The sequence below is a fragment of the Adelges cooleyi genome, unplaced genomic scaffold, assembly GCF_023614345.1.
Source record: "Adelges cooleyi isolate 19-005CV unplaced genomic scaffold, UGA_ACOO_1.1 ACOO_flye_CR_arks_rails_tigmint_CR_PRNA_1, whole genome shotgun sequence".
NCBI classification, from domain to species: Eukaryota; Metazoa; Arthropoda; class Insecta; order Hemiptera; family Adelgidae; genus Adelges; species Adelges cooleyi.
Window position 1 is genome coordinate 7,457,226 of NW_026095751.1, and position 15,475 is coordinate 7,472,700.

Sequence of the window (15,475 nt, forward strand, 5' to 3'; positions counted from 1 at the left end):
TATCTTACTTTTATATTTAATGCTATAATTAGCATTTGTTAAAATAGAAATATGTTATAATTACTAGGTAGGTAAGGATTATTTGATTAATTTTACAGAATAATAATCAAAACAACCTACAGTTTATACAAAAAAAAAAAGTTAATAATTGATTTACTTCTTGTATCCAAGCCATTAATTTGTATTAATGTATTCCTATTGTTAATCGTGTTTGAAATATGTAAGGTTGGAAAAAACAAATAAGTATAACTTTTTCCATTATTAAAAAAAAAATTGTTCTCAACATTATATTTGTTTAAAAAACAATCATTAGAAAAAGTAATCTAAATTTCCTAATATTAATAAAGTCAACATGTATGTATGACTACATATAACATTTTCTCAGAGAAAACTTTGTAATGTACAATAATAAAAATAAAGGTATAACAATGGCAGCTATTACATCAAATAAGTACGTTTCATACCAATTCAAATAGATTTGTTCAGTTTTTAACAATGTGGGTTTGTCATGGTTTTTTATGATGTATTCTGTCCAATAAATTGCAGTCTGAAGAGGAGTTTGAGGTCGATCAAAGTACAATTGTTGAAGTTCTTTCATGTTATTGCTTATAGATTTAAATAAAAGGTATTAAATAAAACGACATATTATTGGTATGAATTTTAGTTACCTCATCTCTATAGATAACGCACTTTGAATGGCATTGTACAGGTTTTGACTATTTAGTTTTTCATATTCAACCAAGACACCTACTTTTTTTTCAACTAGATGTAGTACATTTGTTGGTTGATCACCAAATATTGGTATTCCTACAACAGGTTTACCACAATGAATAGCTTCATACACACTCATCAATCCACCGTGTGAAATAAATACTAATACTTTAGGGTGAGCTATAAAAAAAAAATTAAGATTATTATAATTTACAACGACCAATGATACAAATACAATTATATACAAAACATTTGGATTATCTACCTAGAAGATCTCTTTGTGGTAACCACTTCACTAGTTTGACATTTGACGGTGCTGTAATATTGCTGTTTACATCAAATTTCATTAATACTCTTTGTTTGAGTTTGGAAAAAGCTGTGAAAATGTTGTTTAATTTATCTTGTCCTACTGTAGCCTCTGAAACTATGGAACCCAAACTAAAAATAATAACTCCAAATTCAGAGTTGTCAAGAAATTCTTTTAAATCCTAAAAATATATAAATATTTGCAAATTTTATTAAATGATGTGACTAGAACAACCAATAAGTTTACCTCGGGGAGAGATTTTGCATCTAATACATGGATTCCGCCAATTTCTACCATTCCCGGAGCAAGCGGTAAGGCCTTATGTATGCTATGATGTGAATTCACTAGTACCAAACTTATATTATTCATTGCATCCATCAATGAAGACACTTTCAATCCATAATGTTTTTCGGCAGAAAATTGTACTTTTGGATTAAACAACCAATTGAAGATGCCATAAAATATTAAATTTTTAACTATACTACCAGTTCGTTGAACGAGAGGTGCATTTTCACTTATTGGCATCAATATGTTGGACATATAGGACCAATTTGGCGGTTCTCCAATAATTTGATGAATCCATGGAAACGAAAACATCGGACACACAGCAATGATCGGTGCATTTAAAATCGTAGCGATAGGTGCGAACAGTGATGTGGTGGTAAGCATTTCAGTAATGACTAGATCAAATTTCCGTTTGGACAATAGAAGGTCTACTATTGGTGGGTGGCTTAGGATATTCATATAAAGATCTGAATTGACAACTACACGATTAACCATGCTAATTATAGTTGGCTTCTTAGTTCCAAATTTTGAATGCGGCTTTATTCCAGCTATATTAATGTGTGTCAAGTTTTGTCGAAAGTCTGAATCTGGAAAATTTGTAATGGACAATATATTATGACCTCGGTCCAAGAGGCTATGTATGAGTGGACGGACTACACGGTAATGACTTTGGGCAGTCGTTGGAAATATAACTAGAATATCAGACGGACGAATTTGTACAACAACAGCACAAATAACCACTATGTGCAAAATTAACTTCATTGTTTAAATCAAATTAAATATATTTACAACAAATTTAAAAAAAGGATAAAAAAAAAATTATTCAATACTTTTTTGAAAAAAATTTAAAACTATACTTATTCTGAAAGTTATCACACTGAAAATGTTGAATGTTGTTAGAAAACGTTAAAATAAATAATAATTATTAACAATCATCTCTCAATTTTTGGTTGTAAGTAAAGGTCCAGACTAAATGGTAATACCTACATAATTAAATTGATATTATGCTTTGAAGAGACATAGTGTTTAAGAGTGGGATGTAAATGTTACTATTATGAAGTACAGGCCCTGAATATAATTATTAACTCGATAATAATCATAATAACGTACAAGAGCAATATTATGAAACATGCATCATGTTACAAAAATATTATATGCCTAATGCCATACTTGTCTATAGTACAATGTAGAGTAATCATTATTTTTAAACAACTACATCAGAGATTAAAGACGGGTTAACCTTCAACCGGAATTGATTAATATAGACAAACACGCACATATCTATATATATATATTATAAATATACATTTTGTATTTGATTAACAATATCATAAAAACACTAATTAGATGACATAATCTGTAGAATCTTCGTGCAGATAATCTGTTTTTGATATCCGTAAAAGTTATCAACACAAAAGAACCAGTTCGGCCTAGTATAACGACGGTGGTTTAAAATATATATTTCTTTAATACGTTATTTTTAAATAAATTTTTTTGGTTAACAAGTTGTTGTAAGGGCCAAATAATTAACCGTCAATAAAATGTATATTAAAATTAATATAATATATGAACGGTTAAGTGTGAACCGAAGGGCCGCTGAACTACAAAAATAACATCTATTCACATCATACATAACATAGTCATTGTATAAGGCGAGTAAGCACACATGTTACAGTGTCTTTCGACCATATTATACTAAATAAAAGGCCCATGCCCATCGTCTATGCTTTCGACTTTGATTTTATTATTTAGGTAAGGGATTTTTCGGGTGAAATTCTTTTCGAATTCTTATTTTCAAATTTGATAGGATACTTATAGGTGCTATTTTAATAAATTTCAAAATTCAACACCAAATCTTTCTTTAAATTTAAAATTTAACATTAACACAATATTAATGATTTCAAACTCGACATTTTCATATTCACAAGCGGGAAAAATTTGGGCGGCTGACATTTGATGCGACCACAGAATAGATAAATCTACATTATCGTCGTATTTTCATATTATATATATATATATATTTGTTTTTTTATTACCCATGTATTTCATGAACATGAATATTAAATAAGTTAAGATTTTTCATTGGAATAAGTGCCTAATAAAACATTTAGAAAAATATGTTTTTGTTTATAAATTAAACAATTGTCAATTTAATAAAAAAAATGTTTATTATATTTTTAATACGTCATATCACTTACCCAACAGTTAATAAATTATAGTTCATGACTGTGTTAAAGTATGAACTAATAACTGATAGAAAATACAGTGCATTAACAAATATTCATAAGCATTAATAAGGGCTTATCACTTTTATAATAATTTTTTATTAAAAAAATACAAATAAACTTAAAGGGTTTAATGCAATACACATTTAAAAAATTACGTTCAATGTAAGTATAACTTTTTTTAATTATTTACATGGAAATTATAAGTTATACCATATAAGTGTCAAGTTAATCTTCTTCCATTGTTTCATCATTGTCATCAGCTTTAGCTGGAGAACGATTCTCTGTAGCTTTAATCAGATCCGTTTGTACTACATTTTCTTCAGTATTATTTTCGGAGTCAGAATCAGAATCAGATTCAGCTCCAGGATGTGCAGGTATATTACTCTTCTTCTTAACTGAGTCTACAGTACCAGGTTTTATAAAGTTTTCAACAGGTTTTATTTCCTAAATAAAAAATTAAAATTAACAAATTAAAAATATATTAATCAACTAGAAAATTACCTGATGCATTTGTTTCAAAGCCTGGACTCTCTCTAAATAAAAATCAAATACATATTTTGCCATTTGGGGCATGTCTTGTACAATAAAAACTTGTTGTTGCACATCTTCTTTACTATCAAGTAATCTATTAGTAGGATAAAAATCAGTGGGCAACAATTGTAATTTTAGAGGTCGTTGTGTCAACTGAAAAAAGAAAAAGAAAACAAATATATGTTTTGTACTGTAATTTAACAGAATTATATAATTATTGTTCAAATTGAAAAAAAAAAATACAAAACTTACAATATTGAAGGTCGGTGAAAGTTCAAAACAGTTTCCAAAGAGTGATGCGTTAGCGAAAACATATAGGCCAAGTCTAGCTCTTGACATAGCGACAACAAGACGCCTGACATCTCTTAAATGACCAACTGTTTTTGTCCTGACTAACGACAGTAATACATAATCATTTTGTTGACCTTGGTATTTATCCACAGTAGTAACCTAATAAATAAGGAGTTGATTAATAATTATTTGTGTTGGTCAAATAGTAAATATTAAATACTTTATGAGGCCATCCAATGAGCGGATTAGAGCCACATCGCATATTTATAATTTCTCTGATTAAATGTTTTTGCCCATTATATGTACTTAATATAGTAATTTTATGTGCTGGATATCCAATAAGTCTCATGTACATGTAAACCGACACACAGTATTCGGCTTCAGCTAAATTCTGAAATATATTAGTGGGGTTTTACTAAAGTTATACTTATGAAACTTTGTATTTAGGTAAAATGTATAACAACCAACCTGGATAAAATGAGGATTTGGTTCAGTTTCACCAACACCGTTAAATAAACCGACATCAATTAGTTGATACTCGTAGTAGAAACCAGCATTGGCTTTGTGATATTCAGGTGTTGATAACACATGGTTTAGATTGCCCAAGTTATTATAACGCCAATTATACAGTTGGCTTAAACTGAAAGTGAATAAGTAAAAAAAAAAGACATCAATCATTAGATCAAAAGTGCATACAATTAAATTATTACCTCGATCGAGAACGCCCTTGAGCGTCCAAATCAATAGTCGGTACACCCAAATTTACCATTCGAGTAAATAAAGATTGCTCCATATTGGAATATTTCTGGAAAGCCATATTTTTAATAACAGGAGGCAATTGATGATGATCGCCAATCATTATCCATCTTTTCAGTCTACTAAATCCATCATCAGAGTTTTGAAGCAACAAAGGTATAAACGTTTCAATCTCTAATATTTGTGCAGATTCTTCCATTAAAATATTATCATATTTAAATCCGAGTTCAATGAGCTCTTTTCTCTTTAATGCTGCATGCGTACACGTCATTGCAATGATTTTTACTTCTTTCACCAACAAGTACCGTGAACGATCTAAGCCAGTTCTGAGCAATTCGAATGCTCTAAATTCATCGAGTTGTTTAAATATCTTTTTGATATGCCTAAAACAGCCACGAGCTATTTCTTTGTCTTCTTCTAAACTCTGACATTTAAACAATGGTTGAGGGGCATCACTGAAGAACAAGGTAAATGGGAAATTATCTTGCACTGAAGTTATTGAGATAGCCTAAAAATAGTAAAATGGTAAGATTTTTGTTAAAAACCAATACTTTAATTGAAGAACATACACAAGAGCTTTCTTCTAAATTTTTTAATGTTGATAAATAAGTATCCCATTGGGGTAGTACGTGAGACCAAAAAAAGTGCATGGCAGTTTCACAAGTATATGACATGTCTCCTTTTACGTTCATAAGGTCTTGTAGACGTTGCACTTCATTCAACAGTTGGAGTCTTTTTGCTAGAACATAGTTTACTCGTCCGTATCTATACATAAAAAAATAAAGAAATACATTATAATTCATAACTTACCAGTTAACAGTTTTAGTGTACTAATATCTCATATAAATATTTAAGAAATACTAACCGACTGAAATCTTTATCAGTTTCTAAAGCTTCTTCTCCATGACCCAAACGCAACAAATGTCTTTCATCAATGTCTAATGCCATGATTTTTTCAAATAGTTGATTTAATGCTTGATTAGAATGAGTGACGATCATTGTACGTTCATTTCTCCAATTATGATATAAGTTAGAAATAATCTGCACAGCAACATCAGTTTTTCCTGTTCCTGGTGGACCAACAACAACTGTAAGTCCAGGTTGCATGCCAGAATAAACTGCTTCAATTTGTGTAGGTGTAAAACGAATTGTATTTCTAAAATAAAAAGTTAAGTTTAAAAACTCGACTACTGCTTATATTTTAAATGTATTTTACTTTTTTGGTTGGTTATATTTATAAGGTCCTCTGTTTACAGCTCTCACTGACTGAACTATTGCTTTTTTCGTTTCTTTACCATTTGAGTCAATTGTGTCTTGAAAATGAATGCTAAACAATAGAATGATTTGTTTTTAAATGAAAAAAATCATATTTAATAATAATTTTTTTTTACCGATACGGCGGTAACATTTCTTTAACATTGTTATCATAAGAAACTATTTGATGATTTGGAAAACTAGTCAACAAATGATTCATATCCAAAAAAGTGTCATTGAAGTTCATGGATTTGATTCTATTTGGCATTCTAAAAATAAAATAAAAAAGGTTTGATAAAACGGTTTTACCTATTTTTTAATACAATGTTTTTATTTACTTATCATAACGGGCAGCTGAAGGATCACCATATCCTAAAATTATATCATGGATCCATTCCGGTACAACACATTCAGTGTTCATTAAATGACGAATTGTTTCTAATACAGCTTTGAAATTATTTTCTTTTGGTTTCCTACGCATTAGTACGTTAAAGCTTTCATAAATATCCTAGAACAGTTAACATTTTTTTTTTCAATTAATATTTTTCCAGATAATTGACAAATCAAATTATCATACAGGCTTTCCGTCAGCAACATCGTCAAGATCTTTTCTATACTGATTACAATCCAACCAGACTCGATAAGTTCTTTTTTGACCTGGTAACACTGGTCTAGGATCAGGACCTTCTTCAATTACTCGGCCCATATTGTCTAACATACCTTCGACTTCACAACCTCGAACACTAACTATTTCTGTCTGTTGAAGGAATGGTTTATTATACTCAATTCTTGAACCTATTATATAAATATATACACATTAAAAATCAATTTTTTTTTAAAAATGTAATAAAAAAAAATTTACCAATAGGTTGAGTTGCTTTAATAGTTATTAAGAAACAAACATCGTGTTTACGAATACTCTCCCATTCTTCTTGAACGTCTTTTTTCACACTCAACGTTATTGAAACATCACCTCTAACACGTGAAGGTTGCCTATCACCTTAATTTTACAAAACATTTTGATTACTTCAAAATATAGCTAAGTAGTAAACATAATAAAATCAATTCAAAAATATATCATATTATGTACCAAGATTAGGTTTAGAAACTTCAACAATCAAAAAGCTATCAATAGGTAAGGACATTTTTGAGTAACCGCTGAAGTAAACTCCGCCATCTTCAGATTTGCTGCAAGTAGTATACAAAACAAATAAAAATAAACAAAAATGTATGATAAAATAATTTAGGTAAAAATTTAAATTATTATATTTTTAATTACCAAGGATTCATGCGAGTAATAGTATCTTCAATATCTTGTCTAATCTCATCTGCATAAATAACGAATACAATTAATATATAATACGAAGGAATGATTACACGAGTACCCGTGAAAAAAGAAACTAGAGTTTAAACCCGTGTAATTAAAATACCTAGATATTTAGTAATACACGGGTATTTTTGAAAAGTACATGTGTATTTTTATTACTCGTTCAAAACTGTAACCCCTAATATATATAAATTAAAAGAAAAGAAATGATAATGGGTCTTATAACTAACTTACATGTAGATTCTAAACGAAATAATTGGAAGTTACGGAGTAAATAATCATGAAGAGTTAAAAATTGCAAATTTAATTTGGGTAACGCTAAGCAATTATTTCCATTATAGTATTCAGTCGGCACAACAGCTTCATTCCATATAATGTCTTCTGTTGGATAAAGAGGCATACTGTTTAAAAGTTTTAGTTGCGACTCTCTAGCTTCGTGTCTTGATATCTTTAAAGATTAATATTTATTATTTAATAGATAAATAAAATTAATTAAGTATTTTCATACTTACTAATAATGATAACAAAAACTCGGAATCATATCGATACCAATTTTCTGATTGTCGCTTTTCTTGGTCAGGAATTAAATTTAAATCCATTGCAATTTCCTGAAGTTCTTCGTTGCTTAAGAAAATAAAAATATAATTAAAATAATTAAATATATTTATTAACCCACAAAGCAAATATTTTTTAAAAATATTTTCAATATTTTGTCAAACTTGTTTTTAATTTTTAGTTTATTTAAACTCTGTGGTTACAATTAGTCTTTAGGATTATATAATTAATCATTACAATTAAAATGACAATTTTTATAAAAATTTAATAATGTTAATATATGTTTAAATTAATTAAAAATAATGTTAACACATTTTTAATCTGGTTAATTGATGTTTTTTCCATCAAATTTCCAAAATAAAATTTGTACTGTTAGTAATTAATAAATGATATAACTATATTATTATAATTAATATTAATAATTAATTAATTGTATTGTTTAATAATTATTTCTAAACAAATTTGTTTTGTAAATTTATAAATAAGATAGTACCTCAAACTTTTGAAATGTTTTATGAGAGAATCATAATTATCAAGAGCATTAATATTTGATAATGCAAAATCTTTAAGTTTTGTAAACTTTCCAAACACTGCAGCCTAAAAAACATAATATTTTTAAGAAATATAAGGTACATAAACGACTATCTAATTACAGTAATTCATACCTGCAATGATGCAACTTTGTCATAATGTGCAAGCATAACTTCATTTTCTGTCATAGGGTCACCAGTTGATTGACAGATTTCAAAGTGGAAGTAAAATTTTAAAATATCCAACAGTTGTTTAAAAAGATGACCTTCGAGACGTTTACTCAATGGAGCCAAGAAACAACGATCAAGTAAGTGAACATCATCCAAAACAACATGGAAAAATCTTCTGGTGGGCAAAGAAGTTTCTAAATCAATCAGCATTTCCAAAAACCGTTCACTGTAATTTAATCTATCCATGCATATTTCACCTAAAACAATAATATATGTTTTTCTAACCCATTGCAATAAATTTTTTTTTTTTTTTTTTTAATTAGCCTTTATATAAATTTTATTAAAGTACAGGAATGGAGGTTTGTGCCTATCTGTGAAAGTGAGTGCTCCTTTTACAAAAAATATGAAAATTAAAATTAATATATAACTGTAAATTATTTAAATTTCATAAGAATAAAAGTAAGATTTTATAATTTAAATAAAAAAAATGTATATTGTTTTAGATTAGCCTATGTATAAATGAAGCGTTTGTGGGGGCCATTTACTGCAAACAACAGAATGGACAACAAATGTTACCTCATGGTAGAGGTCAGATGAGGTGGCTTAATAAGATTGACTATTGTGTGTTAGAAATATCTATTTGTATTGTTATTAGTTAATAAAATATACATACACACTCGGTAACAAGCAGCAACCACTGATAAATGGCAGTATTTAATTAATTTAGTAATATTTAAAAACAAATGATATTACCTTCTAGGGGTATACTTTCTAATATGGTAATAAACTTAATACACAGTTGATGTAAAAATGTCCGTTCAAGATCAGCTCTTTCTTTATTTTTGGCTGATAGTTCTTTATCTTTTTTCTTAAGTTTATTCCACAATTTCTGCCATTTAGGCACCTGACGTAGCTCCATTAATCTACGCCTCTGTGAAAAAATATATTAAAATTAAAAAAAAAAAACTTGGACATTTTTAGTTATTTACAAAATAATATGTGTAATAATAATAGAAAAAAATTTAAGAAAATTATACCTCTTGTAAACTGCACCAAATAGATATTGAAACTAGTTTTTTCATTTTATTCCTTACTAAATCTGTTTCCATACATTGGAAACAGTGGTTTAAGAAAATAATTAGTGATATTTGCTCTTTGATACTATATTTTTCTGAAAGACACGAACATAAAACTTGATCAATAAAACCATCAAATTCATCTGGAAGTTTTTTCAAGGCCTATAAATCAAAAGTAACAGTTATAGTATTAACCTAATACATTTTCTTTTATTATATTATTTAATAACTTTACCTGCCATGGAGCTACACGCTCTCGGAACTTTTCATTTAGCATAATAACAATAGACATCATGTGGGCAAAAGTAGAATTACTTGATTTATAATTTGGCCACAAATAGTTTTCTAAATACTGACTAAATTCCAATATCATAATACGTCTTATTGAAAAACTATAATTTAAACAGACAAAAACAAAATCATTAATATATTAATGCTAATATTGTACAATAGTAGTTGTTTACTTTGATTTTTTAATTTCTTCAGTGTATATATTTTCAATTACTTGCTTGTCGAACGGCAAATAATGATCTGGAGAGACGTTTGGAGCCCAATATCTAGAGGCCAACTAGAAAATTGTATTTAAAAAGTACACACATGAGTTAAGTATGGGACGTTAAACAAGTTTAAAAACAAGCAATTTTTAGAGCCACTATTGGCTTTTTTTAAATTAAGACTGGAAACAAGATAGATGTAGTTTTATTTACATTTTATGCTTATTTCAAAATTTGATTACAAGTATTTTGCACATGAGTGATTACATAAACATAAGTCTGAAAGTGATGCAAATTTTAGTACATTATTATACTGATTGTTATTTCAAAAATGTATTAATAAATATTCATATAGTAGATAAACATTTCATTGTAATACAGAGAACGGGAATGTTGTTGCTAAAAAATTTGCTGTCTAATTCGCTTTCTAACTTTCTGCCCCCAAGTATAGCATGGAAATACATTATATAATTTTTTATATAGTTGTATAGTATTAATTTAAGTAACATGTTATATCAAAAAATATAAGATCATATTTCGTTAAACAATATTTATAGCATAAAATATGTGTATTATCAGTTCTTATCAAATCCTAATGTAAGTTTATGCATTACCTATAAGATTGTGATGCATACTTTTATTATTTATTTTTAAAGGTGAATAACGAACTTTAATTATGACCAATTGTATAGAAGTACGTATAATTATATAATCAATGTGTATTACTTGAGTAATTCGATCAGCATTAATTTGATCAATTGTGGGTGCAATGTTTTGCACAGCCGAGTGCTTGGGGTCTGTCATGATAGTCTGCAAATTATAAAAATCGGTAGTTTTATTTTTTAAAAAAGAATTAAATTAATTTACATTACTTAACTCAATAAATATAGAAAACAAAAACCGCACAACTGATTTGATAAGCCATTTCGGAGACAGGAGTACCGAGTAGTAGACTCATGGTTGAAATGGGTTGCTACCACTTTTACCAAAATGCATAAATTACAATGTCCATGACAAGTTCTTATCAGTGGGCGGAATTAGTATTGATAAGGACGGCAGGCTCCGGGTGAGTAATATTTGTTCCACAAGTTTTTTCTTCCAATGAACATTTGTTCAAATGTTTTGTGGAACAAAAGTTTATTGGGACATAATATGTGGGGAATAATTGTTTTTTGGAGAATTTAATTATATATATATATATATTGCACTTAACTATTTTACTTTTCAAATTTTTTTTTTTAGTGCAAGATAGCCATTTTGTTAAGAATAATTTGCTGAACATTTTAACTGGTCGATAACCAGATTTGGATAATTAATTTTAAATTTACTAGGTTAAAGGGTAAGATGGGAGGTGGAGTGCGATAGAAAAATGCGTGCAGATAAAAATAGCTCTATGCGCTTACTCCACCGCACTCCAGCTCCTGTCAAATCATTGTGGGTCAAATCACTGTATATTGGTAGGTAATTTATATTATGATTTTTGTTTTATGACGTTTTAAACCTTTAGTGTACTACTTTTGTATAGTACTAAAATAATTAACGATTTTTTCTTAAATTATAAGATACATATGCGTCAAAGATATTGATGATATAATATCCTAGTATTTCACATTACCTACTATTCTAAATGGTTTTAAGTGCGATACAGGTTCTGAAAGATGCAATAAGCAAACTATGGGTAGTTTTTTTAATTTTGAATATGTTATTTCCCGTTTATTTCTAAGGTATAAAATACGATTTTAATTTTTAATGTACATTTTTTTTACGTGAGATGTAGTCATTTTGAGAGAAAGGCTTTCCTATAACCCGCACAGTGCTTCAATGTTTGATTATAGTACCAAAATAAACAAAAAACTGGTTAAACAATTTTTTGAAGTTGTTCGTATTTAAATTTTTATTAAGATCTATATAATTTGCATTTTGATAATTATAGCCCTATGTAGATTATAGAAAGTCTTTATGTATCAGACAAGAAAAATTGGCAAAATCTGGTTACCCTATAATGCGTATCACTTTTCCTGTAAGGCATATTTTTAAGTAGAAAAACGCATCAGTACAGGGGCGCCGTTTAGGGGGAGGCCATAGGGGCCATGGTCCCCCCCTAAACATTTTACTTTTTGATTTTTGACAGTACGCGTGTCGCCATTCAGTTAGTTTGAAGTTAAATAAAATAAATAAATAAATTCAGCTGCAGTGGTAATTAATGTTTTTTTTCTGTAAAAATAAAGATAAATAAAAACTTATATAAGTACACATTTATGCATATCAAAAAATATTGGCCCCTCCCTGGGCACAAAACCAAAGCCGCCACTGCATCAGCACCGAAGTCTTAAGTATATTTTAGAAATCATAATTTAGATATAACTTAAAAGCTATATCTACTATTTGAATTCGTACAAGGAAAAAACAAAGAAATTATTTAACTATAATTATTGTAAGAAAGCAAAATAAAGCCGGAAAATAAAATACAAAATAATATTAAACCAACAATAGTTTTTACATGGTCTCGTTTGATAAACCAAATAAATTCTTCACTTCTTCGTTATCTACTTCGTTCAATTTATCTTTTTTAATGGACATCATCATAAAAGTCTCTAAATTATCCTGATTTAATGAGTTTCTTAGTTGAGTTTTTATTGTTTTTAATTTCGAAAAACTTATTTCGCAGGCTTTTTGGCTTATAGATAGTGTTAAGACGAACTTATAAGCTAAATAAAACTCGCTCCGCTAAGCTAAAAATATTCTAAAAAAAATAAATAAAAAAAAGCTACTTCTAAAATGTATTTAAACAACATTTTCTTATCCCTAAATAACCACATTTTAAATCAAGACCCAATTAATAACCATTTACTACAACTAACTTATTTAGTATTTCAAAGCTATTTTAGAATCCGGATCCATTATTACACATTAAGTGAGTCAGCCTAAAAATCAAATAAGATCCCATTTAACAATGTTGTTCTCTCGTCGTTCCACTTTTAGTGTGGCGTCCTCTTAATGTATTTACGTCAATATTTTACGACCTAAAACATGACTTAATACGAACTAAAACTTGTCTACCCCGGGGTAGAATGGGGCAAATTATTTTTTATTTTTTGTTAATAATAAAGTAATATATATTTGAGTTATTTATTTCATCATTGAAGTGAATTGCTATTAATATTGTTAAGCATTTATTTATTAAGGATTGAGAGCTTTACATTAAGTAGAATACTTGAATTTGAACATTAAGTTCCCCATTCTACCCCGGACTCTCGTATTTAATTTTTCTCTATCCTTGAGGGTACTGCGACAGTTGAATAAGCTGTCGGTTCGGATTACCTACATCGTTGTAAGAACAGTAACAATATTCAGTACCGCAATATCTCATTATACCAGTCGTTTACGGTGGCGGCGCATTAGGTAGGCAATATCGATACATGTGCGTTTGCGGAGAGCGGATGCAACAGACACTGACAATGTTATAATATATTATTTTCTGTATAATAATATGCAGGTACACCAGTGGGGTGTGATTTCACTGTCCGCGTGTAGTGCAAATTAATTAAACAGCTGGACAACGCTATATTATATTATATCTATCTTTCTGAGCACTAACCCATCTGTTATCATAAACGTGACTGAATGTAACAAAGATCTTCAGTGAAAAATAATAAGTTCCACGATTTATCTACGAGGAGCGTTAGCAGTATCTCACTTTTTCATATTTTTAGATACGAACTCTTGTAGCCGATCGAATATTGCGAGGTATAGGCCGTTGTGCAACCATTTAACTATGGTTAAACCGTGGCTCCTACAGTACTTTGTAGCTGTAGATAAATGTATCCAGTCCCCCAACATTAATTTTCGTATGTTTCATCTACGTACACTTTCAATATCTCTTTTCAATTTCCACATTTTAGTTTTTACTCACAACAATAAAATTAAAAATTAACAAACAAAGTACTGAAGAGCTCGAACTTCGAAAGTAACTAAACATCTATGGATGGATAAAACTATACTAAATTTATATTTAATATTGCGTCGTGGCCAAGAGGGTTACCACGGCAGTGTTTCTACGTACTAGCCGTGGTTCGAATCTTCGTCGCTGGCCGTTTCTCTAGCTGAGAGGGGGGCAACAGTTTAGATAGAGAAATGGCCACCCGACTGGTGCGGAAGCGGAAGGTAATGGGAAATCACCGCACCATATCCACTTCCCCAGGACGGCAACTCATTCATTTGTCTCATTCATTCGTCCATATATTAATTAAATATTTTGACTTTTATCATAAGCATTAACACTTATTTCACGGTATCAGCACCAGTCGCACGCATAACGGCAGACCGCTTCAAGACAATCGCGTACCTCCAATACATAATTCGCTCGCTGCTCTCTCGAATCTAGTACAGTTAAGTTTAGCTGGTTAGGTTATATATTACACATAAATTGGTGTCACCTCCTTGATCCGTCTACATCCGATTTTCGTTGTCTCATGTCAACGTAAATGGCCAATTTGCTTTTATCATTTTCTGTTGTTATGTGCGAGTCGTCAGTGCCAAACATATTTTTGCATAACGTAGTCCGTGAATTAAATACCGTTGACCAGTCGTTATTTGCCCACAAATCCAGTGCACATCCCTATTAAAGCTTAAATACATAAACTACTAGTACATAAGTCTACGCTTTAATTGTAAAAACCAGTTTCCAAGTTGCATCCTTGACAAAAAAAATCTAGAGATGTGTTAGTGAGCGACAAGATATAATATGAAAAATAAAATATTTACACATAAAGTTCGAATGTGTTAGGTAGATAACCAATACAATGGTAAGTATCTAACTGTAAGCGATTTGCGCTTAAACCAACAAAAATTGAATGACTGTACGCACGTGGCATGAATATATTAGACTACGATGAAACTTCCATCATAGTAGTGATTTTTGAAAAACATTAACATAACATAAATCGGTCAACTCATCTC

General features: G+C 29.4%; 2 protein-coding genes across 5 annotated transcripts; both read right to left on the reverse strand.

The window, feature by feature from the left end:
- Positions 1-261: 261 nt before the first annotated feature.
- Positions 262-2,621, reverse strand: LOC126836114 (UDP-glucosyltransferase 2-like). 4 transcript variants are annotated; one of them, XM_050569203.1, is made up of 5 exons: positions 2,474-2,621; positions 1,265-1,890; positions 977-1,199; positions 669-891; positions 265-605 (listed from the first exon to the last, which is right to left on the reverse strand). In XM_050569203.1, the coding sequence occupies exons 2-5, from the start codon at positions 1,796-1,798 to the stop codon at positions 365-367; spliced, it is 1,221 nt and encodes a 406-aa protein (XP_050425160.1). In that variant the 5' UTR covers positions 1,799-1,890; positions 2,474-2,621; the 3' UTR covers positions 265-364. The 4 variants fall into 4 exon arrangements, with proteins under 4 accessions (XP_050425139.1, XP_050425160.1, XP_050425169.1 ...); XM_050569212.1 differs by having other exon boundaries at positions 2,414-2,621; XM_050569193.1 differs by lacking the exon at positions 2,474-2,621 and adding an exon at positions 2,291-2,402.
- A 976-nt stretch (positions 2,622-3,597) lies between these two features.
- LOC126833192 (RNA helicase aquarius) lies at positions 3,598-11,475 on the reverse strand. The gene is made up of 24 exons (XM_050564350.1): positions 11,243-11,475; positions 10,487-10,590; positions 10,258-10,414; positions 9,984-10,184; positions 9,700-9,877; positions 8,911-9,203; positions 8,739-8,842; positions 8,203-8,314; positions 7,925-8,138; positions 7,643-7,691; positions 7,454-7,551; positions 7,226-7,363; positions 6,941-7,158; positions 6,702-6,871; positions 6,501-6,632; positions 6,326-6,436; positions 5,975-6,265; positions 5,679-5,874; positions 5,064-5,617; positions 4,822-4,993; positions 4,574-4,744; positions 4,315-4,512; positions 4,033-4,215; positions 3,598-3,975 (listed from the first exon to the last, which is right to left on the reverse strand). The coding sequence occupies exons 1-24, from the start codon at positions 11,318-11,320 to the stop codon at positions 3,757-3,759; spliced, it is 4,341 nt and encodes a 1,446-aa protein (XP_050420307.1). The 5' UTR covers positions 11,321-11,475; the 3' UTR covers positions 3,598-3,756.
- Positions 11,476-15,475: the final 4,000 nt, after the last annotated feature.